At 42.4% G+C, this 27,086-nt stretch overlaps 1 protein-coding gene across 1 annotated transcript; it reads left to right on the top strand.

Moving 5' to 3' along the window:
• The first annotated feature begins 3,334 nt into the window (after nucleotides 1-3,334).
• Nucleotides 3,335-17,025, top strand: ECI2 (enoyl-CoA delta isomerase 2). Its single transcript, XM_086608973.1, has 9 exons — nucleotides 3,335-3,454; nucleotides 5,433-5,531; nucleotides 7,047-7,238; nucleotides 7,926-7,995; nucleotides 10,787-10,889; nucleotides 12,181-12,301; nucleotides 15,026-15,115; nucleotides 15,675-15,818; nucleotides 16,643-17,025. The coding sequence occupies exons 1-9, from the start codon at nucleotides 3,347-3,349 to the stop codon at nucleotides 16,796-16,798; spliced, it is 1,083 nt and encodes a 360-aa protein (XP_086465099.1). The 5' UTR covers nucleotides 3,335-3,346; the 3' UTR covers nucleotides 16,799-17,025.
• The last annotated feature ends 10,061 nt before the right edge of the window (nucleotides 17,026-27,086 follow it).

The following is a 27,086-nucleotide window of genomic DNA, read 5'->3' as shown; positions in this document are numbered from 1 at the left end:
CCCAGAACCTGTTCTACAACCAACAAATGATCTAGAACACGAGCTGGAACCTGATCTAGAACTACTGAATGATCTAGAACCAAGTAGTAAGCTAGACCGCAATCCAAAACAAAACAACTGTCTTTACCCAACAAGTGAGCTAGAAGTTCAAGACCATCTTCCTGAACTTGAAACTGAGTAAACAATAATCAGGAACCAGTAAGCAAATTGAATCCCAAGCGAGTTACATAACAATCAAGAACCAAATTGAACTCCAACCTAGACCCAAGGAGTGACCTGGAACCCAATCTAGAACCAAGAAGTGATCTAGAACTTGCTCTAGAACCATGAATGGAGCTTGATCCCTGTCTAGAGCCCTCTTGCTACTGAACCACCAACTCCACAATTCATCCCTGGTTTTGGGAACAATTGCACCAACACCACCCTAGATGGAAATCAGATTTGAATACATCTGGACCCAGACTCTAGGGCCCCAGGTCAACAGCAAGCACATTTCTTTCTCCTTTTCAAGCAAAGGGCTTGGGAAATAGGCAGGTGAATGCTGAGACTGTCTGCCAGAAAAGTCAGCAGTGCCACCCCAACATTGATGGGAACTATTTCAACAGGAAATTTCTACAGGCAGTAGAAAACTGGATAAAGGCAAAAGGTTCTTTATTCCTCAAGTGAACACTCCACCACGTGTTTAGCTACATTTATAAACAATTAGAACCAACATGACTTAGAGCTAGAATTTTAAGTCACTTTTGGGGTTTTTTTCATATTTTAGAGCAAGTTTTTCATTTTAGCCTCGAGATGAGGACTGGTAACTCTTGAGTCTCTAGCTTCCCACAGTAGTTAGGAAAACATTGTTTGGGTTAGGCATTCTGCAATACTATCAGACAGATCACCAGGCTGATTTACAAGATTATTCGTCATTTGCCTTGGGAAGGTCAATGTTTCTATAAAACTTTCATTTAGTCATAAGATAATGTTTATCCAGTTGCACTCTTGGTGCATTTCATCAGCATTACAAATCCCAGACTATACTGAGAAAAAAGTAACAGTAACAAAAAGTCTGACAGCATTAACAACCTATTCTTGATATCCAAACACCAGCAGATGATTTCACGTCATTAATTAGGGGGAATTGCTAGGAAATGTCAAAAATGTAATTTGAAACCAAATCGATGTTTTTACCAAATAATGTTTTGTTAAATAGAAACACGCTAATGTCTCGTACAGCTAAACACATTCAGAATTTTTCACTTTCTGTGAAGGATGCAGGTACAGTCATGAAATAACATCCTCAACAATGTGCTCAGTTTCAAGTATGTTACAGAGCACAAATTTATGACAACAAAGCTTTTGTTTTGAAATTAATTCAGATTTTTCTTACAATTAGGCTTTTCAACCAAACTAAGGAAATGGAATATTTTCTATTAGCTCTCCAAACATTTTTATGTTTCTTTCTCTCTTCTCAGTCACTCAGTCCCATGCTTACACAGGGTTGGATAACTTTCCTCACGATGTGTACTGCAGAATGTCCAAATTCACAGCATAAGCCTCAGAGTGATCGACACAGCAGCATGCACGAGAACATAAAAATGCCAGGAACGTTCCAAAGAATCTCTGCTTCCACTGAATGATAGTGCATGCCAGGGTGCATGCCAATAATTAGAAAGACTCAATTTCTGCGAAATATTAATGCTGCATTGATATGAAAATGCAACAAACTAAAGAAGCTTCTAGAACAGAAATCAGATCTTAGTGGCATTAAACCACAGTTGTTGTCCTAATAAAAAACAAACAAAAAAAACCAAACAAAACCACAAACCACCTCATGTGCCATATATACATAAAATCAGTATCCAAATCCAGCTCCTTTTTTCTTTTATTAGAGAATTCAATAGGCACAAAATGTCTTTCCAGCTAGGACAGAGTGCCGAATCCTTGAGGATTGCCTTCTGAGGATTCCTTTGTAACCCTCAACATGAGAGAAGTGCTGCTGCTAAAGGCAAATCGAGCTACACTGAGACTTAACAAAAGGTGCTAGAAGTTAAGAGACCTCAAAAAGCTTTCCTAATCTGTCTGCAGTTTAAAACTGGGAGGATGAAAAAAGTGGTCTCTTCCATTCATCTTAGTTCTTTCTCTAGGACTTTGCCTCTTTTAGATTTTGGAGCTTGTGAATATTTGCAGGGAATGCTTTTGGTGAGGCAGTTAGTTTTTCAGATTAAAAAGTAAAAAAGTATCAGCCGTTTCAGGTGACTCAGTTTGCCAGATTTTAGACCAGAGCATTCATCTCTTTCGAACAAAATTAAGCTCTGGAGTCCCCAACACAAGGACATGGAGCTGCTGGAGCGGGTCCAGAGAAGGCCATGAAGATGATCCGAGGGCTGGAGCACTCTGCTATGGAGACAGGCTGAGAGAGTTGGGGCTGTTCAGCCTGGAGAAGAGGAGGCTCCGGGATGATCTTATTGCAGCTTTCCAGTACCTAAAGAGGGCCTACAGGAAAGCTGGAGAGGGACTTTTTACAAGGGCGTGTAGTGATAGGACAAGGGGCAATGGCTTTAAACTGAAAGAGGGCAGATTTAGATTGGGTATAAGGAAAAAATTCTTCCCTCTGAGGGTGGTGAGGCACTGGAACAGGTTGCCCAGAGAAGTTGTAAATGCCCCATCCCTGGAAGTGTTCAAGGCCAGGTTGGATGAAGCTTTGGGCAGCCTGGTGTAGTGGAGGGTGTCCCTGCCCATGGCAGGGGGATTGGAACTAGATGATCTTTGAGGTCCCTTCCAACCCAAACCATTCCATGATTCTAACTTGAAAAGATCACAAAGAAGCAGACAGGCTACATACTTGTTTTAGTTCATAGACATATAACGCTGTTAATGTTGCATACAGAGATTTAAACCATTAATAAAAATGTTCTGTTTCTTATTTGTTTGTCGTGGACAGAACCTGTAGGGCTCTCATTTATTCCAGAACCAGTAAAACATTAGTTTACTGCTGCTGCCATTTAGTGGTCTGTATATGATCATCTGGTGTATTACTGCATGGTTTCTTTGTCACCTGGTGGCATTAAACCTAGCACTTCACTAGAGAGAGGGAATGTCGTGTTCTCCAGAGGTTAATTAGGAGCAATTAAAGCAACTTCCTTGTAATTTTTAGTATCTTGCTTTTTGTTGTTGTTTTAGTTGGTGCAGGTACAAATATTTAGGTTTAGATTTACTTTAAGTGTCTTTAAAAAGCAGCACATTTGTTTCCCCCCTAGCCTTACACAAAAAACAAGCAATGGGATTTTTGTTTTCCACTAACAGGCAAGCACAAGCTGTTTGCGTTCCAGCAGTTCACCTGCACACGACTGCTCCCACCATGCAAGTCAGCCAGCAGGACTTTGAAAAGGCTCAGGAGCAGCTGAAGCTTTTGAAAAAGGATCCTGGGAATGAAACTAAGTTGAAGCTCTACGCTTTGTTTAAACAGGTAGGTTTGACTTACTTTATTTCGTAAGGGGCATTTATAATCTGAGAGAGGGACCTGTAAAACATTTACTTAAAATAGAGGCTGTTCAAATGTGTTGTGTCTTAACAAGCTCTTTGTTTCAAGTACCTAAATTCTGTTCTTGAAATGCCAACCCCTCAAACCCTGCCTGAATTCTGAGGGAAGCCAAACCTGCTTCATCTTATAAGTCATGCTGTGAATAGAAACCTTTATTCAAAGAAATAGAGAAATTTACATCAATTGTGTGATGCCTTCCATGTAATCTATTGATGCAGCTCTGGAAAATGGCTTCTGCCTAGGAAAAAAGTGTGCGCCACGTTTCCTCTTAAATTCGTTGCATATACAGTCAGCCAGCTGTACCTATAATACAATGGTGTTGACATTTGAACGTTGATTTCTGGGGTTTTTTCCCTTCTGTTTTTTTGTGTGGTCATTGTAGTGGGGATGGTTTGGGGGTTTTTAATTCAAGGAACTGTTCTTCTGCACTGCAAGCGAAGGTTATTCTTTACTACAGCATGGAAGGAGACCTTTGTAGAAATAGCTGCAAGTCTTTAGTGGGGTTTGTACTGGTATTTGGGGAAGTGTTTGTGGATCAAGATTGGCTGCAGAGTCAGTACAGGCTGTGGCTTGTTCTATTGAAGAAGGCAATCAATTGCTCCTTTAAATAAAAACTTAGCTGACTGTTCCAGGTAGTTTTACTAATTAATAATAATGAGCTCGTAAATGTATTCTTCTTTCTCACCTCCCTGTTGAAATATTTCTCTCCGATAGTGTACTTTTCTTCAGGAAAACTGATCACAAAATACTTCAGGATAGCTCAGACTCTTTCAGTTCAACTGGTCTGTCCTGGTTTTAGCTGGGACAGAGTTAGCTCTTCTTTTTAGCCGCTAGAAGAGCTCCGTGCTTTGGTTTTACTCAGAGGCTCGCTCTGAGAAGAATGTTGATAGCAAGTTGATGTTTGTAGTTGGCCAAGGACTTTTCAGTGTGCCATGTCCTGGCCGGAGTGCAGAAGCACGGTGGGATAAGGGGGAGCATAGCTGGGACAAGGGGGCCACGATTCCCCTTGTGATTTGTGGTAGAACTTAAGACTGAGGGCCAAACTGGCCAATTAGTATTCCATATCACACAGCGTCATGCCCAGTATAAAGGTGAGGGTCAGCCGGACAGAAGGGCTTTTGCGCTTTGGCTCTTTCGCCACTTCTGCTCTTTCGCGCTTCTGCGCTTTTGCTCTATTGCCTTTTTTTTCTCTCTCTCCCAGTACTCCCACTCTCGGAGCACTCTCTCTCTCTCTCTGCCCCTCTCTATTTCGGGGCCTCGCGTTCGTCCGGGATTGCAGCTTCGGGACGAGACGGGCTTCGCATACGAGGGGGTGGTGAGCACCTACACTGTGTATTAAATCATCTGTATTAAATTGTTCTTATCTCAACCCACGGGTTTCCCGTTTCTCCTTTAATTCTCTCCCTCATTCCTGGGGCTGGGGGAGGGTGAGTGACCGGCTGTGTGAGGTTCAGTTGCTGGAGTGGCCTAACCCACGACATGGTCCAACACCCTTGCTTGTAGTAGGGCCAACTTTGAAGTACGATCCAGCCCAATAGATCCTATGCAATGGTTTCTTTGTTGACACTGCTAACAAGTCTTTAACTTTCTTTTTAAGGATAAAACTTCCACAATTTTTAAGATAGGAGAACTTATCATGCATGGGCATTTTGAAAACTAGTGTCTCGTATTGATTAGGTGCTTCTGAAAGCCCAGCACCAGGTGTTAGGAAATAGCAGACACTGAAAACGTCATGGTGTGTGAACTGCCGGAATATTGACCTATCACTAGGTATTCCTTCTGTCTCAGAGTTGAATTCTGTATCCTGATCAGATGAATATTCCTGACAGCTGTCATCTTTTCTACCAAGGCATCTGGACTTTAATCAAAGGTTTAAATAAGTTTTATTTCACTCTGTTTTCAGGCTACTGAAGGTCCCTGCAGTTCTCCAAAGCCAGGTATGCTGGACTTTGTCAAGAAAGCCAAGTGGGATGCATGGAATTCTCTTGGCAATTTGTCTCAGGTGACAATACCTATAGCTTCTCTTAGATACTTTATAGATTACTTTGAAATGCCTGGTCTGTAAGTGAATGGCTGATATCTAAATATATTATATGTTAATTGCATGACTGCTCCAGACACCTAAAGATTTTACACTGTACCGTACAGTCATTTTGCTGCTACAATGTTGGAGGTTTTTTACTGTGTAACCCTAGTTCTACATTATTATTACCAGCTTGTACCAGTGTAAGATATCTTACATATGTGTTAACTTTCAACAAAAATAGTGTTTTTCACAGTGCGTTCTATTCTGCTCTTCCCTTTAAGGAAGATGGATTGAGCTTCTCAGTTCCTACAACAAAGTACAAATGTGTGAATCTGGCATATTGATAACTTTGCCATTTTAAAAAGTCAGTCTCTTATGCCACTGACTAAAAGACTAGAAAAAAGTGGTGTGCTGAGACCCTCTCTTCATTCTTTCTCAGCATATCTTGACATCTTTAATACCTTTTGTAATCTGTAAAGAAGCTTTTACTTCAAGTGAAACGAGCAGGGGGAATACAGATGTAAAAATACATGTCTGACGTCACATAGAGCTACGAGTTTCTTCAGTTACTATTAAATGAAGGAAACATAAGCTTTACAAACCAGTGGTGTCACTGCTGCTGGTCAGGAGTAGTGTCTGAGGTCAGTCAAAGACATTACTTAATACAGACAGGTTTTTTGCATTTTTTCTTTTCAAAGGAAACATACTTGCGTAATTTCATGCACATAACATATTCTTGTGTTGCCTTGGGGTTTTGGGGGGTGCATATTGGATTTTGTTTGGGATTTTTATTTTGAGATGACTCTGCAGCTTTTAGGAATAACCAGGAAACACTTGAGGAAGAGAATTTGCTCTTAGAGTCATAGTGGAGAAGGAATAGACAATGTCATGTGCTGCAGACGAAGGGTTATAGACTTGTTCAGAGTGTATTATCCGTTCAAGAAAATAGGTTGTAACAATCAAGAGCTTACAATTCTTTCAGATCATTGGTTACTGTAGAAATAAGGAGGCAGGATTCTTCAGACTTTTGCATGTCATGCTTGTGCTAAATCAAAACTAGTGTCTTCAGGCCATTTTAAAATGCCCTAGACCCATTTCAGCACTCTTACTTTCAGCAACACATGTTCTAAAATAAAAACTTTTATTGTGTTGGAGAGCTGTCCAACTGGGAAGCAGAAACAAAGGATCCACAGAAACATGCAAATGCTGGGAATATGACAAAGGTCTCTCTGATAACCTTAGGCGTGGATGGGGGCACTTCTCCAACAAAATAAATCATCATCCCAGCATCTGTGCACTTTCATTTTGTGGAATGTTTCTCTTCTTATCCTAATTAGAATGTTTTCTAATTGAGATTTATTTTTTTTCTTTTGTCTTGAAGCACAGTATTCCCCCCGCCCCCAATACCCATTTTTTGAATAGCATAACACACTGATTTCCATTTCAGCCTTTGATAATCTTGTGTGATTTTTTTTTTTTCTTTTATTAAAGGATAATGCCAGACAGAAATATACTGAACTTGTCTCAAGTCTGGTCTCTGCAGAATCTGCTGGCCAGGAGAAAGATGCTTCTCCAGAAGAGAGCAGACATGATGGTTATGAAACAATACTAGTTACCACCAAAAACAATATAACAAAGATAATGTTTAACCGACCTGATAGGAAAAATGCCATCAACCATAAGGTAAAGGAATTAACTTGGGACGATTAATTTTTTTTTTTTTCTTTCCTGGTTAAGCTACTTAAGTTTGTAAAGAATCATTACTACAGGTCTGGCAGAACTGACTGAAGCATGGTGGTGATTTTTATGAGGGCTTAGTACCTTGACTCCGATGACAATCTAAGGAATAAATATCCGGTACAAAATGAAACCATTCAGCTAAAATTTTATAGACTGGGCTTTTCTGTGTCTTTTTTTTTTTTTTTTCCAAACCTACTATAGGATTACAGTCTGCACTAAACTGAAATGGCAAATGGCAGGAAAACTAACCTGTTTCATGGATACAAGATTTGACAGTAGCCTGCAAAGATACCAGAACAAGGACTTCACCTCACTGCTGCTAATTATTTAATATATTATTTTTCGCACTTAAACTGCTTCTCAGGTTTTAAAACTGACTGTTTCCAGTTAGTGTCTGTTTTCCAAAGGACTTTATTTTGTCCTTTAGATTTGCATCGGAAGTCTTGAGTATTGCAAGCATATGTCTTTACCGTCAGATATACCTCACATGTAATTCTTAACTTTCCGTGGATCATACTTAAAAGCACTATAGTTAATCTGTCTCTCAAGTTCCTTGTTGTCAGTGTCAATCTCCTTTTTTGATCTTTTGCAGCATCACATTTGTACTTTGTTGATTTTTCTTTTATGCAGATGTACAGAGAAATTATGAAAGCACTTGAAGAAGCTGGGAAAGATGATTCTGCCATAGCAGTTATTACTGGTACCACACTTCATATGCCTCTCTTAGATTTGTTTTATATTTTGCCAAAGTACAGTACTGACATGAACTATCTACCTTTATTTAGACTTAAGATAGAATTGCATAAGTGAGGAAATTATTTCCTCTAGTATAGACCAAAGATTTTCCAAAGCGTTTTGGCAAAATTATTTCAAGGTGGCATTTCAAACTCTTTAGCAAGCTTGCTGTTACGTCAAAACATCTTTCTGAGATTAGAAGATAAACATGGAATACTCCTAAGGGCTTTGTTGCTTTTGAGTAGCTCGTGTATCTGCTCCACAGCATCTTCACTACTGCTTCTGAAGATCATTGGTATGAGTTTAGTCAATTTTCTCTACCTCTGTAGTGCATTGGAATGTACTCAAAACAAACCCCTCGAATCCTGCGCTGGCATGGGCAGTGGAAAATTTACACTGCGTATTTACCTATGATCATTGGAAAAGACTTATGCTTTAAGTTGATTGTTTTTTTTCTGAGCCTGCCATAGGAAAGAATTGGCCAGGCAAGCTGCAACTGGCCCATGTGTATACATCCCAGTCACCAGATGCATGCAGCTGGATGACTGCAGTGACAATGTGAAAGGGCAGCCCAAACTCCTGCTGCATGTGACGTCTAGCTGCTCTGGGGACATGCCATTTGGATTCTCTAGAGAGCCCTTTGGTCCGTCTCTGATGCTGCCTGAATGACACAGTGGCAAGGGCAGGCAGGAGGGACAGAAGGGCTGAGGGCAGGTGCTGCCTGTCTGGCCTGTCCTTGTTGCAGATAGGTGTGCGTTTGGGAAATTAGCCAAAGCTTGGGCTGGCAGCTAAGTGGTGTGGACGCAAGGTGAATTTTGTCTTAAGCCCATTTTCTTGTTACTTCAAAGTAATTGAATGAGGTCCTGGGGGAACTGGCAGATGAAGTTGCTAAGCCACTATCCATCATATTTGAGAAGTTGTAGCAGTCTGGTGAAGTTCCCACCAAGTGGAAAAGGGTAAAAAAGGAAGACCCAGAAAACTACAGGCCAGTCAGTCTCACCTCTGTGCCCAGCAAGATCATGGAGCAGATGCTCCTGGAAACTATGCTAAGGCATATGGAAAATAGAGGTGATTGGTGACAGCCAACACGGCTTCACTAAGGGCAAATCCTGCCTGACAAATTTGGTGGCCTTCTATGATGGGGTTACAGCATTGGCAGATAAGGGAAGAGCAACTGACATGATCTACCTGGGCTTGTGTGAAGCAATTGACGCTGTCCTGCATGACCTGTTCGTCTCTAAACTGGAGAGCCATGGGTTTGACAGATGGACCACTTGCTGGATAAGGAATTGGCTGGATGGTCGCACTCAGAGTTGTGGTCAATGAGTCGATGTCCAAGTGGAGGCCGGTGACGAGTGGTATTCCTCAGCGGATGGTATTGGGACCAGTGCTGTTTAACATCTTTGTTGGTGACATGGACATTGGGATCGAGTGCACCCTCAGCAAGTTTGCAGATGACACCAAGTTGTGAGGTGTTGTGGACACGCTGGAGGGAAGGGATGCCATCCAGAGGGACCTTGACAGGCTGGAGAGGTGGGCCTGTGAGAACCTCCTGAAGTTCAACCAGGCCAAGTGCAAGGTCCTGCATGTGGGTTGGGGCAATCCCAAGCACAAGTACAGGCTGGGCGAAGAATGGATTGAGAGCAGCCCTGAGGAAAAGGACTTGGGAGTGCTGGTGGATGAGAAGCTCAACATGAGCCGGCAATGAGCACTGGCAGCCCAGAAAGCCAACCAGAAGTTGAGCTGTACCAAAAGAAGTGTGGCCAGCAGGTCCAGGGAGGGGATTCTGCCCCTCTGCTCTCGTGAGACCTCACCTCGAATACTGCGTTCAGCTCTGGAGTCCCCAGCACAAGAAGGACATGGAGCTGCTGGAGCAGGTCCAGAGGAGGACACGAAGATGATCTGAGGGCTGGAGCACCTCTGCTATGAGGACAGACTGAGAGAGTTGGGGTTGTTCAGCCTGGAGAAGAGAAGGCTCTGGGAACACCTTCTTGCAGCCTTCCAGTACTTAAAGGGGGCCTACAGGAAAGCTGGAGAGGGACTTTTTACAAGGGCATGTAGTGATAGGACAAGGGGCAATGGCTTTAAACTGAAAGAGGGGAGAGTTAGATTAGATCTAAGGAAGAAATTCTTCGCTCTGAGGGTAGTGAGGCACTGGAACAGGTTGCCCAGAGAAGTTGTGGCTGCCCCATCCCTGGAAGTGTTCAAGGCCAGGTTGGATGAGGCTTTGGGCAGCCTGGTGTAGTGGAGGGTGTCCCTGCCCATGGCAGGGGTGGGTTGGAACTAGATGGTCTTTGAGGTCCCTTCCAACCCAAACCGTTCTGTCATTCTATGATTTCACAGGGGTGGTCTGTGTGATATCTGTGTATCGTGTCAAAGGATTGGAAGGGGGGTAGTGGTTAATGAGGATGTATGGGATAGTGTGGGACTTGAGCAACTATGGAGAGAAAGAAAGAATTTTTGTTTTCATCTGACACTTACAGAAGAAAGAGATTTTTTTTTTGTTTCCCTTGAAATCTTTCAAACTTCATATTCTTTGGCTTTTTTACCATTGTTTTTCAGTGAATTGTCAGTCAAAACTTATTTTTAAACCGTAGATGTCCTTTAAGGTAGAGTGTAGACTTTTGAGGTAATTCCTGTAATTACTTAATAGTGTTAGACACTTAGAATGAAATTCTGTTGTAAACGTAATAAATGGAAGCTTCTCTTACCTACTCGGAACCGTTGGTGCATTTATTTGTGTGTGTTCTCTGCAGGAAATGGAGACTACTATAGTAGTGGAAATGATCTGACTAATTTTACCAATATCCAAACTGGTGAAATGGAGAAGATGGCAAAAGATGGAGCAGTATTACTCAAGTAAGCTTCAATGAAAAATTTGTGGGGTTTTTGATATCCAACAGTGTCTACACTAGCAGGACATGCCAGAATACAATGCCAGTTTTCTTTGAATAGAGACAAGGTGTAAGGAACTTGTTCAAAATTGCCCAGGAATTCTGAGATCTGGGTTCCATCTTTGAGTCTGAATCTACCTGTTTAAGCAATTTATTTTCTACGGCCAAGGAGATCAGGGGCATCATCTGACACAGTGGCTGAAATGTTTTTTTTTTGGTCAACAACATGTTTATTTCTTCCCTATTTAAGCAGATTTTGTCATTTCTGTTACTTCTGTATGTGATTATTACATCTGAGAGATGCTTGCAAGTTGGATTGCTTCCTCAAGCACTTGCAATTGATGGAAAATCTAAAATACATGGGAAAACAAACAACATGTTTGGTTTATATTTTAAAGATGAACTGCGAGCAAAGTGCTCAGTTTTGCAGCTTTTACTTAGACAAGCTGTCTGTGGTGGATCACAGTCGCCCCTACAAAGTGGTAATCGTGCAGTCTGGATCTGTTGCAAGGATGTTATCCAGTGACACCTGGCAAGCGTTCCAGCCTGGCGTGTTTTTTAGGGAGTTCAACGCCGTGCAGTCTCCTGTGTGCCTCGTGGTCTTTCCTCATGGTCCTGAGAAGACTGTTTGCTGTGCTGTTACGGTTACACAAGCACAGTGCTTCGTTACAGCTGATCCACAGAGATGCCAGAGAAGCGGAGTTTTCACAACACTGTTGGCTTTTGAAAAAATATTCTATTTTGAGAATGTATTTTGCACTTCTTGGATGGAGAAGTAGCTGTTCAATAAAACAAAGCACCGTTTCTCAAACCCGTGCAGAACAGCATTAGGGAGTTCTGTGATAGCATGGCAATTTTGGTGCCTGCTGAACAGAATCTGTGAAGGGAACAGATGTCCCACGGGTGGAGTTGGGATGGATATATAAGCAGATAGACAGAGCAAAAGGCTGTTCCTGCTGTTGAGCTGTACTCGGTAACTGGAGCTGAAGAGGACAGCCCTTTCCTACCTGGATTGCAGGAACTGGGAAAGCTGTGCTGTCATGTACGTGTTTGATTCTGAGTTGATGAGGAAATGCAGGTGTTTCAGATATTTTCTGTGACAGAATTCATTTGGGAAAGGGACAAAAACATCTGCTTCATAGAATCTAGCTCATGGTTTTCGTTACGTGGCATCTCATGACGTGTTTTGAAAGTTGTTTATATTTGACGAAGACGACTAGATGTGTCTCTTACGTTCTGTCTTTCCTTCTCTCTAGAGAGTTTGTGGGTCATTTTATTGATTTCCCTAAACCACTGATTGCAGTGGTAAACGGCCCAGCTATTGGAGTCTGCGTCACGCTCCTTGCCTTGTGTGACATCGTCTATGCTTCTGACAGGGTGAGTGCGTGACACAGCTGATCCCCAGGCAGTCTGCACGCCTCTGTCTTTAACAATTATTATTTGGTTTGGGGCAATCTGACAGAAAAGAACACACAAGTGTAAAGGCTTTTTTGATCAAAGAACATCTGTGTTAATTACCAGCACAGGGGTGCATCTGCCAGTGGTTAACATGCATGGAATTTTCCTGCTGTAGTTATGGTTATCAAGTTACTGGCTCCAGTTTAGAAACTCTTTACTGTATCAGTGGGTAAGGTAAAGAGTAGATGATGATGTGAGATGATGGTTGTAAGGCCCTTTTCAGATGTGGGAGGGCAAGTGAAAGATTGTTATGGAATGGAAGTGCAGTAACTGGCATTTTATATGATCTGTGTTCCAAGCTAACTTTGGAAAAGGTTTGGTTTATCCAACTTAAGATTCCTTTTAATGTAACTTGCCAAATACATAACCAAAAGCCATATTAAGGCATAGCACAGAATCCCGTTATACGGCTTATTTTTATGTTCTGTGCTGTTCATTTGTATAAAGTTACTAAATAGATACAGAACGTAACCCGAGGTCTTAATTTTAGGCAAGCATTTGCTTGCAGAAGTGTCTATGATGGGTGGTACTTTGACTCCTGCTTCAGCACTGTGTCAGATTTTTCCTCAAAGTCCCTGCTGGATTGGGTTTGTCATTGTGAGATTTAGGAAAATTGAGCTGCAAGGGATCAACCCCTGCTTGCCCTGTGACAGGATCAGCTATGGTTATGCTGCTCCTCAGATATGCTTGTTCAGTGTGCATGATTTATTCAGTCTATTCCAGTCCCTAGATCTCTTCTTTTACTAGAAAATTATTGAGTTCTCCATGTTTCTTCCCTCCTATCTGATCTTTTTTGCTGCAGGATGAGCCTATTGTTTCTTGTTCCTGAATTTAAAAGGCAGACTATTTCCATCCTCCTTTACAATAGCCCTAAGTGTGCATAGGCATCAGTGTACCAGACTGTTAGATATCTACTAGTTTACATCTACTTGTTCAGTCTTTTCTTTTTTTGAGCTGAACAGCTGCAGTTCATTCAGTTTTTCCTCATGTGCTTTCTTAGACCTGCAGTCACGTTCCTCTGGGCTCCTTCCAGTTGTTCTGTGTCTCTTTAACCATACCAGTACAAACTGGACGCATCACTCCAGCTCATGTCTTACTGATGTGAAGTAGAGCAGAACAACTTCTCCACGTTCTGCAGACTATTTCTGCTTCAACATCCCACAATGTTGCTTAATTTACGTACTTGTGATCTGCTGTAACGTCTGGATCTCCAAGTGTAGAGTTGCCAGTTAAACAGTTGTCCCTGTCGTATATTGGTTAGGGTATACCAAGTTATTTGTGCCAAACTTTCATTTGTCCATATTAAATAGCATCTTCTTACTTGTACTTCTCCACTTTATTAAGACTATTTTGAATTCTAATCACTTCCCCCTCAGCACACTATCTCCTACAGCTCTAAGTTGGTATAGATTTTGTTGAAGTTCCATCCAAATAATCTTTAAGTGTTTTATCCTGTTAATAGTGCCTTTCTTTATTGAATGATTCATACTTCATACTTTGAGATTCATACTTGAACTTCCTTTTACTACTTGAATCATTCATAAATGCATCTTATTTTTGCCTTGTATTTCTATTTTTTAATCTCTGTATGCTTATATGCGTTTCATACTTAGTTGTCTGACATAGTTTTCACTTTCTGTATTTAAAGTCAGTGATGAGCTCATGATTTAGCCGAGACAATCTGTTAGTATCTTCTTACCTGCACTGGAGCGGCTTTTGCTTATGCCCTTGGTAACAGTTGAGGATTTCTGTAAGATCTAATTTAGCTTTTTGCTTAGATTAGTCTTCAGGAGAACTTTCCTGTTAACTTCAAGTTTATCAAAGCCTTCTCAAAGGTTCTATTCTTCCCTTTCCAGGATTGTGAACTCCTGTGCAGTATGGTCATTCTCATCCACACTGCTACTTAATTTCACGTTCTCCAATAGTTTGGCTGGCGTGCCTTAGGCATTGATTACCTACTCCAGAAGTGGCCAACTTTGCTGTGTCCAGGATCTGGTTTTATTTTCAGCCGGGCGTTCCCAGAGCAGATCAGTATCAACCATATTTATGGGACACTGCGCAGCCCAGTCTGACAGCAGATCAGCGTTTTGAGTGGTCAGTTAACACAGCCTTTTGCACTGGATTTTGCTCCAGATCCTGGGGCACCAGTTTGTATCCCTGGTATAGTTCACGTTCCCGTGCTAAAACAGGACCAGTTACACTAACCTGTGTCCTGGCAGATGTTGTCTCATCTTTTCTTACAATGATAACAGTTGTCACTTTCCTCCTAGGAAGTCTGTTGATCTGTCTTACTGTATGGCCATCTGCAGTACATGAACACCTTTTCTGTAAAGATTTTGCATATGCAAAGTAGTTTCTCTAAGCACTGTGTTCAAATAAGGTAACTTCATCAGCGATGTTGTTGTGATAAGGGAATTAAATTATACAGACAAAGTCAGGTCTTAGGTGCATTGAGAGGATGAAGCAGTGTTACCAGATGGTATTTAAAGACTATTATGGTAACAGTTCAGATGTATTTCTGGTGAATTCTGTCACAGTAGAATCTTTAAAATGAAAACTAAATCCTAGTACTATAGTCCTGTGCTCTGTTGTGAGATTTGCTTTGTTTTGTTCTTTTTTTTTTTTTTTCTCCTTTTTCTCCAGGCTACGTTTCACAGCCCATTTAGTCAACTTGGACAGAGCCCAGAAGGATGTTCCTCTTACCTGTTTCCAAAAATTATGGGCTTAGCTAAGGTAAGAATATCTGCACTGTATGTGGGATCGTCTGCATGTTGGTATCCTCCAACTGTAAGAGGAAGTGAAGTCTCAACAAGAGTCCTCAAAGGAAGCTCCTGCTCCCATCTTTTGAAACGAAGATCAGGAAATGCCATGACAGTGTCATCACAGGCACTATAACACAGCAGTGACCAAGGGAGCGAGTGTCGCAGCGGTTTCTGCCAGCCCCCTGGGAAACTTACAGCCATCCCTCCAAATGTGAATGTGAAACAATCCATTTATGTATTTAATTCCAGACCTTTTAGATTATCTGTTTTGTTCTAATATATATATATATATAAAAGGAGAGTTAGCAGATTCTAAATTTTCTTTTCTCAGAACAGTGTACCTCCCACAGAGTAAAACTGGATAGTTTCAGATACTTATCTGGTGTTATTGCCTGTGTTAATTGTAATGTGTTTTTGTTGAGCAGGGTTTAAATCTGTAAGGATGCCCTGGTTTGGGCTTGTACCTTTCCTGCCAGATTACTGAAGTCTTGTGTCTTGTTTAATCACACTTTCTACTTTTCTTTGTATAGGCAAGTGAGCTTTTGCTTTTCAATAAAAAGCTGACTGCTGCAGAAGCCTGTGCCCAGGGACTTGTGACTGAAGTATTCCCCGACAGGACTTTTCAGAAGGAAGTTTGGGCAAGATTAGAAGCTTATGCAAGCTTCCCCAAAAATGTCAGTATTTTAAATTTTTCTCCACCCTGTAAGCCTGTAGCGTTCCCAATCCTCCTGCCAAACCTATCCTATTAATTACTTGGTTTCACTTCAACCTTAATTGAAATAACAGGGCTCAATACATTTTCCTTCAAGTGCAGATCTGTCCTTGTCCCTCTGCTGCTGGGAAACAGATACCTCTCTTCTACCCTGGCTGAACCTAAGATGGTGCCCTGTACACAGAGATTCAATGGCTGAAAAGCCTTAAAAACTGGTTAATGCATCCCCTTGCAGTCTCTGGTTGCGTGCCTTGGGTGCCTTCTCTTAGATTTTTCTTCTGGCAGGAGTTTAGGTGTAAGAGCCTTACCGCTGCTCCTGCAATATGAGTTGTACTGTGTGCCCTGTCAGTGCTCAAGGTGACGCTGGGTGGCTTTACTTTTTGCTGACTTCAGTCATCCTGCTCACTGGTTCAGATTTTGCCAAGCTGCTCGTCACAATGGTCTCGCGTTACATCGGACAAGAGGAGACACTTGTTCCAGCTGCTGATAACGTGGGTTGCATTTGGCACTGCAGACAGTTGAACAGGTTTCGCTTCTTACTCCCATCTACCCATTATGAGCACTTGGTGGACTGCTGTTTCGCTTCCCGTGAACCTCCTCCATCTTATTAGCAGTTTTAGTAATTAAATGCAATAGTTACTTCTGGCGAAAAGGTTGACTGGAAACTAAAAAGTATGTTAATATGACTCTATTTGAATTCCAACGTGTTTACTCTGCTGCTTCCTGAAACATTAAATTAAGACATAGGAAACATAGCTTCCTAACGTTCCTCTCTTTCTCCTCCAGTCCTTGGCAGTGTCAAAGCAACTGTTACGAAGTGTGGAAAAGGAGAAGCTCCATGCAGTCAACAGTAAAGAGTGTGAAGTCCTGGAGGAAAGGTGGTTATCTGATGAATGTGTAAACGCTATTGTCAGCTTCTTTCAGAAGAAATCAAAACTTTAATCTTAACCAGTAGAATAATTCACCTTCTGGCAGTAGCTTAATCTGCCCTTATCGTTAATGAACTTTCTTTTCAAATAATAATTCTTGGACCTTTTGATGTGGTGTATTTCTGTTCTGAGTACTGGGTTAAAACTGGTTCATAGGATTAATACAATGTTACGTGCCTTGGATCCATTATGGATATCTGGGTTGGGAAAAAAGAAGAAGCGACAGATTCCATAGCACCATATTTTGATAACTCTTCAATAAATGTCTTATGAGTAATTCTTTTTATTCATCTATGGGGAAGGAAATACTGTATTAATGAAAAAATAAACAGAAGTATTTAATTACTGTTGTGCTGATTCTTATTCCTTCTGCTAAACACCCTCAGTGAGAGGGAAAGTAGTTCCTGGAGATGTATTAATACAATAGTCTCACAAAAAGTATTCACTTAGTAACTCAAAGGTTCTCAAAGATATTTATTTTGAGCTTTATGGCTCTAATCTTAAGTATTTTTGTCCGTGAATTGCTTCATATTGCCCTTTTTCTGTGAAAAATCCCATTAAGGATAGTATGACTTCTTCCTGTAGCTATTTTTGGTGTTAAATTAACAAAACAATTATTTTTCAACAGAAAATTTCTCCACTGTTGGTGGATGTCTTTGGGTAGAGAGTGTACCAGGCACTGCAGAGAACAGGGTCAGGCTGCTGGAAGTAGGTAGGCATTTAGCTCATGCCAACGAAAGGAAATCGTGGAGAAGCACCCAAAAAAGCCTCTCAATGACAAGGAACGGATTGTTGTCAAAACCCCCACAAAATACCTGTAATTTCAGTGCTCTAGACTCTGATCTCAAGAGCGTTGGTGGTGAGAAACCCGAAAGGTGGCACTTTGGTCCTGGCCCCACGTGCTCAGGCAGGTATGTACATAAAAGCGAGGGTGCAGAGGGAGGCTGGCGTGGGTGCTGCAGAGATGGGTGCTCCCAGAGTGCTGGGGAGAAGGAGGGGATAAATCTGGCAGGGAGACCTGAGACCACCCTTGGACCCAGCTGACAGGAAAGAAGGAAACCCAAACAATTTCATGTTATCGTGAAGTAACATGGAAAAGTGCCAGGGAGGGCATGCTTCCAGCAGCTGGGAAACAGCCACGGGTCAGTGGGGCTCTTCTGCCTTCCGTCCCAGCACCCAGAGAGGGGACATGGCCCCAGGCCTCCAGACATGGCCCCAGGCCTCCAGGCATGGCCCTGGGAGGAAGGACATCTCTGGGGGCAGCACGCACGGGCAATGCCACAGGGCTGGCACAGCGGTGGGACTGAGGGGTGGCTGAGGCCGAGGGGTTGGTGGCAGGAGAGGCAATGAGAGAAGAAACTGAGGTAGAGACCCAGGTGGGAGGCAGGTGCTGCCAGCAGGCTCAGGTGCCCCAGCCCCATGGGGCAACAGCCTCTGCCATCTCACCCAGCTGCACTCCACTGTGGACGGGGTGGCCACTGGGCTACTGGAGAGGAGCCACGCTGAGGCAGCAGATTGCCCAGTGGGGCCACACTGGCTCTGGGCACGCTTCTCCGGGACACCCCAAGGTGTGGGGCTCGGTGCTGGCTGCAGAATGGCAGCTGGATTTGAAGTCATCTGGGAATAAGCGTAGCGCAACAAAGGTGGACTGCTTTGGCCAAATAAATTGGGCCTCTTGTTTCGTTTTGTGATCCTTGTGCTCGTTCTGAGACACATTTCTGATAATTTAAACAAAACTGTTCTCCTTACTTTAGCCAACTCAAAAAGTTAGTGAAGAAGGAATGTTTCATGCCTGGAAGAAAACACGTAATGAAAGCAAAATTGCTGCGAGCAGGTAAAATGATGTTTTAATAATGATGTTCCAATTAAATTGAGGAGTTAATGCCATAACCAGCCAGCCAGGCTGAACAGGTGAAAGCAATGCATGCAAAGACATGTTAGCACTCTGTGGAATTAAACATCAACAGGTAATTATCAGCTTAGATATTTTCTAATGGGAGCACTCAAAGTGCTGTTATTAATTGATGTAAATTTGTTTCCATTAAAGTTAAGGAAGGGCACCTGGGAGGTAACGAAGAAGAGTACGTTGAAGTAAGAGCCTGTAGTCTCTTCCACAGCATGTTGGTTTGTACTATAGTTGCACCCTGAGAATGATTTTAGGTGTCTAAGTATACAATTAATTAACTCCATTATTAGTGTAATTTCTCCAGTAGATTCTGTGTATACTCTGTCTGTTGCTGGTTTTCGTTACTGAAAGAGTAGCGTGCCACGAAGAGGGAGGTTTTTTTATTTAGCTGGTTTTCTTTTCTTGGTACTGGGCTGTCTTCCAGTTTAGTTAAGACCCCCTAGAACTGTGAGGACCACGTGAGTCCTTGCAACGACAGACAGCGTTCCTCACGCACCAAACGCTCTGACGTACAGGAAATGTTTGTGCAGACTGAAAATTTCAACTGAATTTTGAATAATTTGCTTACCTCGTTTTCCCTAAACATATACATAAACAAAGCGATGGTTTCTCCAGTTTGTGTCCTTCCTGATAGTGTATGTTCTCCTTAATTAACCTTGTGTGGTGGGTAGAGTTTCATATTTTTCAGCCAGTAAAATATCTATTGCAAATGTATTTTTTACTTGGCATTTTAGATAAAGGTAGTATAACTAATCTTACAGATCATTATTTACCTATTGACACAAAGGTTAATCTAAAAATCCAGGAAAGATTTGCATAGATAAAAAAAAAAGGAAATTAAAGTATGTACAGAAATTCCATGGAGTTTATCACAGCACACCTGAAAGAAGATAATGGAACAATCAATATCCCATTGATTGAAGGGATATTTTTGCTGTCTCACAGCACTGCTGAATATTGTTCTATTTCTTGTTGACATTTCAGGTTATTAGATTTTAGTGTTTTAAAACTTTAAACAAGTTTTAATTTAGATTTTAATTAGTTTTGACTTAGATTTTAATGTTTTAAAACTTCTTTTAACATTTTAATGTTTTAAAACTTTTTTAGAAAAAAATCTGAGCAACAAAAGGGCAGAAGCTGAATTCTGATCCCATTGTTCCGTTAGCCCTGATCTTATAAATATGCGTGACTTCACCTTTCTTTTGGGGCACAAGGACAGAATGCCAAGTTTTTTTATCAAGCTTCTCTTGTTGTGCCAGGAGAGGCAGCAGAAAGTACAGTGAAGCGCCTAAAGTTAGTGGAGAGAGTTTCTTGGAATCTCCTCCCTGCTCTACAGTAATAAAACAGAACAAAACTTAGTCTGTATTTGTCAGGGACAAACCATATCAAACTGAGACTAATAATATTAATTAGTTATATATTAATTAATTGGTTATATATTAATTGATTAGTTATATAGTGTATTAATTAATTAATTTCCTTCATTAGTGTGACTGGCTTGGTGCATAAGCGAACAACAGGGAATGTAATTTAAGGTGTAGGAAGGTTTTTGTGCTGTCCTGGTGTGCAGCTGCTGCAAACAATTCCGGGAAATTGTTCAGCCTGGAGAAGAGAAGGCTCCGGGGTGATCTTATTGCAGCCTTCCAGTACGTAAAGGGAGCCGACAGGAAAGCTGGAGAGGGACTTTTTACAAGGGCATGTAGTGACAGGACAAGGGGCAATGGCTTCAAACTGAAAGAGGGGAGATTTAGATTGGATATAAGGAAGAAATTTTTCACTCAGAGGGTGGTGAGGCACTGGAACAGGTTGCCCAGAGAAGTTGTGGATGCCCCATCCCTGGAAGTGTTCAAGGCCAGGTTGGATGAGGCTTTGAGCAACCTGGTGTAGTGGAGGGTGTCCCTGCCCATGGCAGGGGGGCTGGAACTAGATGATCTTTGAGGTCCCTTCCAACCCAAACCATTCCATGATTCTATGAGTCTATGAAATGGGATCTATTTAAATGACAGTTGTAGAGCTGTAGAACTGGCCGAAACACCGTGCTAAGCGGTAGCCATCCAGTTATTAAAGTGAGAGGCACAGACTGGGATCCGACGGGATTTTATTCTGGCGTTGCTTCTGCTCAGTGTGTTCATGAGTGAGCTGGATGTCAGGAGAAAGCATTGTGTAATAAAATATTCCATGAAGAGAAGCACCTTTCCACTCGTGCTGCTACTGCTGAATTTTCTTCTGGTGATTCTACTGATGATTAGAAATCTTCTCGTGATGCTGCAGGTAGACACCCCATGCTCCCGTTTGCCTTGGTGTAAACAGAACGATCTGTCAAACAGCTTACAGGTACCATGGCTGTTGCAAAAACCAAATAGTGGGTGGCCTTGAAAATCAAATACCCGTTTTATTTAAGTAAATACATGTACCCATCTCTCAGAATCTGGGACTAGAATATGTTCCTGTGGACTCTTGGATTTTGGAAGGCTATGGTGACTATTCCAAAACACACCCTTAAACTTTCATAAGTAAATTACATGCTCGATTGCATCTCTTTTATCTGTAAGAGGATTGTTTCCATTAGACTGCATTAATGTCTCCTTGTACAGGAGCTTCCCACTCAGGAATTGGGCTGGTTTTGTCACTTCAAAGTTCAGCTGGTGCTTCAAGTGTGCAGGTCTTCTGTGGAATCTTCACTTGCTCTTAATTGCACATATGCAATTACTGCATAATTTACCACATGGTTGGAGAGTTTGTGGATTATTTTTAAAGAAGAAAAACCTTAAGGAAGAAAAAGTATGTTGATCTAGGCATTATTTGGGATCCTCATGTAAACGTAGCTGTGTTTTTTACTAAGCCTTTCTGGACACAAATAGAAATGGAATGGATGTATTAGCTTTAATGAGCTAGCAGGACAATTTGGGTCAGGTTGTGAAATCACCCGTTTCCCATCCGGTCGGAGCGCCTGGATGTGCTGTGAAAGGGGCAGGGAACTCCATGCCTAAATTTGCTCTGCCAGATTTCTTTAATCTAAGCCTCCTAGGGGAAGAAAATTGACAGGCACTGTATGTATTTCAGATTTAACTTGGAAACTCTCAGAAAGAGCGACTAAACGGCCATTTTCCTGACAGCAGGAGACCACTGAAAGGAGCAGTGATTGCAGACAGGCCTCTTGTTCAGCCATGACAAACCTCTTCATTCACGGCCGAAGGGAATGGTGCCTTTCCCAGGTCAACCAGCTGGCTTAACCTGCCTGGATATTGAATCCAGACTAAATTCTGTAAAAACATGCATGGCCATGAAGCGTGGCCAGCAGGTCGAGGGAGGAGGTTCTGCCTCTCTACTCTGTTCTCGTGAGACCCCACCTGGAATACTGTGCTCGTGCTGGGGACTCCAGAGCTGAAAAGGACATGGAGCTGCTGGAGCGGGTCCAGAGGAGGCCACGAAGATGATCCGAGGGCTGGAGCACCTCTGCTATGGAGACAGGCTGAGAGAGTTGGGGCTGTTCAGCCTGGAGAAGAGAAGGCTCCAGGGTGATCTTATAGCAGCCTTCCAGTACCTAAAGGGGGCCTACAGGAAAGCTGGAGAGGTACTTTTTACAAGGGCGTGTAGTGACAGGACAAGGGGCAATGGCTTTAAACTGAAAGAGGGCAGATTTAGATTAGATGTAAGGAAGAAATTCTTTACTCAGAGGGTGGTGAGGCACTGGAACAGGTTGCCCAGAGAAGCTGTGGATGCCCCATCCCTGGAAGTGTTGAAGGCCAGGCTGGATGAGGCTTTGGGCAACCTGGTGTAGTGGAGGGTTTCCCTGCCCATGGCGGGAGGGTTGGAACTAGATGATCTTTGAGGTCCCTTCCAACCCAAACCATTCTATGGTTCTATTAATTCTGTGTGTCACCTTTCCAGATGTCTAGTAGATACACAAGTAAGCACTGTACGAAGGCCAGCTTGGCTTTAGCTGAGCAGAACTTTCTTCTTTCCCACAGAAAGATGGCAGTCCAAATGTGGGGCTGTTTCCCGTGAGTATCTCATCCGGAGAATGGTGTTAAGATGAGCTTTGACATAGGAGATCGATTTGTGGAACGTCTGAGCTTTAAGTGCATTTAGATAAGGTAAAGCTCCTTTTATTCACAGCGTGTGAAGTTCAGCTTCCTTGTTCGAGAACAAGGTTTAGGAGGAGAAAGGATACAGATAAATTCACAGGCTTGGTGAGTAGGACAGCTCAAAGCTGCTCTCGAGTATTTGCAGAAGAAACTTGTTTCTGTCAAAAATCATGAATATTAGTTCTGCTGCTCCTTTTTGTAACGTGTTCAGGACCATCCTTACTCTCTGCTGGAGTTCAGTTCCAGTTCAATAATTTGCAGGAGGAACATTCTCCCATTCATTCTCATTGAGGTTTTCATATATTGGGTGGGAATTAAGGTACCAGTGAGGTATGGGACTTACAAAAGGATAAGGCTTAAACATTTTTATTACTTTAGAACCAAAACCTCATTCCCTGCAAGGAACATAGCATAAAAATCAATGCTACTGGTAAACAAACCTTTACAAATGACAGTAAAAACCCCCAAATCCTAGCAGTCCTCCCCCAGCTGTATTCTACAGGTCATCTGCTCTTGCCCCGCGCTCCAAGCAGGGCCAGCTGCCAAGGTAAATTAGGCCACTTGACATCACGCCTTGTCCAATGCTGACTGCCTCCAAGGATGAAAATTCCACAGCCTGAGTCACCTGTTCAGTACCCACTGCTGGCCTCCTGTTACGTCACCTTAATTCCCAGCAGCCACAAGACAGGCTTCTGTCCTCTCAGGGCATTTTCCTTGCGTTGTTGCCTGCAGAAGCTGCACCAATCTATTTTAGACCCTCTTACTCCAGTCAGGATGCAAGGCACGGAGTGCCTGTATTTCCAGCTTGTGCTGACTGAAAAACCCCACACTTATCCAGGGAATTTTGCAAGCGGCAGAGCCGAGTACCGCTATGGAACTGTTAGAAATTGAGATCTGCAGGACATCTAAACCAGACTGTTGCCGTTTCTTCTGCTCCGGCAGCAGATGACTTCTTGATGCGGTTACCAGTCTCTCCAGTAATTCACCTGCATCCTCCATCATCATCCTGCCTGATAACCCATCAGGTTCTGTGATAAGTCTGCCTCTCCAGAGAGACAGGTCTCCTGGAGCTGCCGGTCCAGATAGGCTTCCAGAGACTTGTGGAGCATGCCAGAGGCAGTTTGACTAGCAGTCTATGAGAACATCTGTTTCCTATTACAATCCAGGATAAGGGGTTCTGACATGTTGCAGGAGATCAGAGTGATTTCTGTTCCGAGAAGGATCGGTGTGCCCCTTGGGAACGCGGAGAGAAGGGGTGGTCTATGGGGATCTCACAGCTCCAGGTGCTGATGTTGTCCTGGCCTGTAACAGGAGCCCTTGGAGAGAACGTAGCCCCCCCAAAACGCCAGGCACCTTGCGTCAGGTGGGTCAAAGGAGGTTTTTTCCATTCCAGCACAATTGCAGACACCTTCTGGTGCCCAGCAACCTCCCTTACCAGCTCCATGTTTCTTTTTAAAGCCATAGGGACCTTCTTGGTAGCAACTATTGGTTCTGCTCTTTTCCCAGGGGGTGCTTCAGTTGTCCTCAGCTGCTCCTTCCTGGTTTCCTCAGAAAAGAACATAAAGCCACGCTTGTTGCACTCTCACTTGAACAGTGACGCTTCTGAGACTGGACCATGGACGGTTACAAATAGACTTTCTGGGTTAGGACCCACTTATTTCTACCTGCCCAGAAGTAGCTTTGCATTATATCCCATTAACTTGAACTGAACGTGGAATTTTTGTAAATATTCTTAATGTATTTTCATTATTTTATTAATAATTAGCTTATACCTGCTTTATGGAAAGATCTGGCCCACAATCATCAAACTCAGCATTTATGAGGAAGTAACTGAGACGATGAAGCACTCAAGAGGTGCATCATGGAAGGAAGGGCCAAGCTTTTCCTTTAGAGAAAGTCATTATTTGTCACAAGTTTAAATTACGTTTTAGTTATTTAAGTATTTAGATGATCAAAACTAAGACGTGAAAGTCAGGGGGACGTTTCATGGTTTTGCTTCTGTTCCCCCACAACGACTGTAACGAACAGAGCTAGATTAATAATTCCATCCATAATTGACAAGATCAGAAATGAACATACCCACTCTGTCCCATTCACCACGCTGCTTCTCCAGTTTGACTACTGCTTCTCCAGTTTGACTAACCTCATTTTTTTTCTCAAAGTTTAATCTATAAATGTCTCTGGCTTCTCTTCACTGTAGCACGATGTAATTCTTTCACCCCCTGACTCACACAGGCTAGTACCTCCCTATAGATCAAAAAAGGCAGGGGAAAACTCAAAGTGAAATCCACATGAATTCTTTGGCACTGACAGAGCTTCCCAAACCAGGACAGGGACAACTTAAAAGGCAACAGCTCCATTTCACACACACTCAGGAAGATTTTTCCATGGATTCTTTAATACACCTGATAACTAAGCAGACAAGCCCACTGAGAGAACTAAACTTTGGTTTGAGTGTATTTCAGAATCGCTCATCTATTCAGCAGCTTTGCAGCGTAGCACTTGCAAATCCAAGAGAAGACAGGACGCAAGGAATTTTTAAGCGTACTTTATTGATTTCAAGCGACTGCCACATCCCAACATCCTCCACCCGAGTCACAATTTTACACATACTGTAGAAGATGGCTCTAGCTCCAGCAGTGTCACAGACTGGTCTGCCTTCTGTGTGCGGGTCAATAGACACATAAAGGTTCTTCAGAGGTTTAATGCCACTTACCCTATGTGTGGAGATAAAGTATGATTAAAAAGGTTTTAGAGGAGTCATTATATCCTATCAAAAACTCTTTAGCAGTTTCCAATTTTTAAATTACAGCAGTATACGCCAGGGTACTAAGAACTCACTCTAACTGCATAGGGCTGGAGCCTTGTTTTTCCCAAGCGCTTGGCAAACTAAACATGTTAAACGTGAAGCTCCTTGCCACCACGAGGGAGAAGGAAACAGAAATTAGCACGGTGGATTTAGCCAGACTTCCTACATGTGGGACCCCAGGTGAAGATACAAATTACGTCTTCATGCACAGAGAGGAAGATAAATTATGCTCCCTCTTCAATCAGCCAAGAAACAGTTCAACACGAAAACTCTGTTGCACCAAGCTGCAACCGCTGGAATTCAGCTGACTGCAGCAGCACCAGCAGCTACTCCGCTCTCCTCAGAGGCCACAGGCTGCTGGGACAGGTCTGGCCTAAAATGGGAGAGGTTCCTTAGCAGCATCCAAAAAGCGCTCAATTCCAGAGGCTTTTGAAGCCACAACTAAAGATTTCCTGTTGTTGCCAACAACAGAAGCTGATACTGGATGGAGGACTGAAATCCACTCGTCTGGAATAACCCCTGCCAGCTAGTCTCCGTATCAACAGTAAAGTTGGACAGAACTAAAATAGTAACGAACCTGCTGAAGTTAAAGAAAGAAGTGCACCATCTGCTTAAGTATTTAATGTTAAAGCACATGTATTTTAACCAAATATAACAGCAGATTTTTTCCCCAAATTTCAAAGGTTTTGTACTGACGATTCTATTGTTCTAAGAAAACTGCACTTACACAGTAATGCTTATTTAGTTACATTTAATCACAACAAAAAAACCCACTTCAACCAGAAAGGAAACAAGCACATCTACGTAACCAATTCTAATACATAAGTCTGTTTCAGGAATTATCAGCACTGCAGCAGTGTTAATCGATTCCAGATTGGAATGCTGGAAACCAAAAGATTAAGACAGAACTACGCGAAGAGCATTTCTCATATCTTTTATGGGACAGAAACCTTTGTTCATGTCTTCTGGTAGCCATCGTCTTCTTTTGAGCTGCACCTACAACACAAAGAACAAGGAAACGAGCAACTTTATGCTTCTCCAGAATAGCTTAAAACAGTTCTGTAGGCATTAAGGGGCATCTTTTCTACTGCTCGGTTTCTGTATCGCCAACTCATGTCACTGGGTTTTATTCCTACTTTAAGGATCAAGCACAAAGCAACAGAAAGAACAAGCTGTCGCTACGCCTGCGTAAGATGGCCCTCAGAAGTGCTGCCTAGGGTTGTAAAAGTGCGAGTTTTATAGTTAAAAAGTTAAAAATAAAGTTAAATACTTTCTGTATTTAACTAGCAAGCAACTAGTGTTTCATTAAACACGAAAGCTAATTTTTTGGGGGTTTATTTCCTGTATGAACAAGATGCCTTAATACGTGGAAATGAGGAGAGATTAGTTTATATTCAGAATTTTACAATATAAATTGGGAAGAGACAGGCTGAAAGGTTCCAGATAGGCACACGAAACCCCCCATCTCCTGCTCGCTTTCGGAGTTAGTTCATTACAT

This window comes from Tauraco erythrolophus, chromosome 3, assembly GCF_009769465.1.
Source record: "Tauraco erythrolophus isolate bTauEry1 chromosome 3, bTauEry1.pri, whole genome shotgun sequence".
Classification (NCBI taxonomy): Eukaryota; Metazoa; Chordata; class Aves; order Musophagiformes; family Musophagidae; genus Tauraco; species Tauraco erythrolophus.
This window is presented reverse-complemented; position numbering and strand designations above follow the sequence as displayed.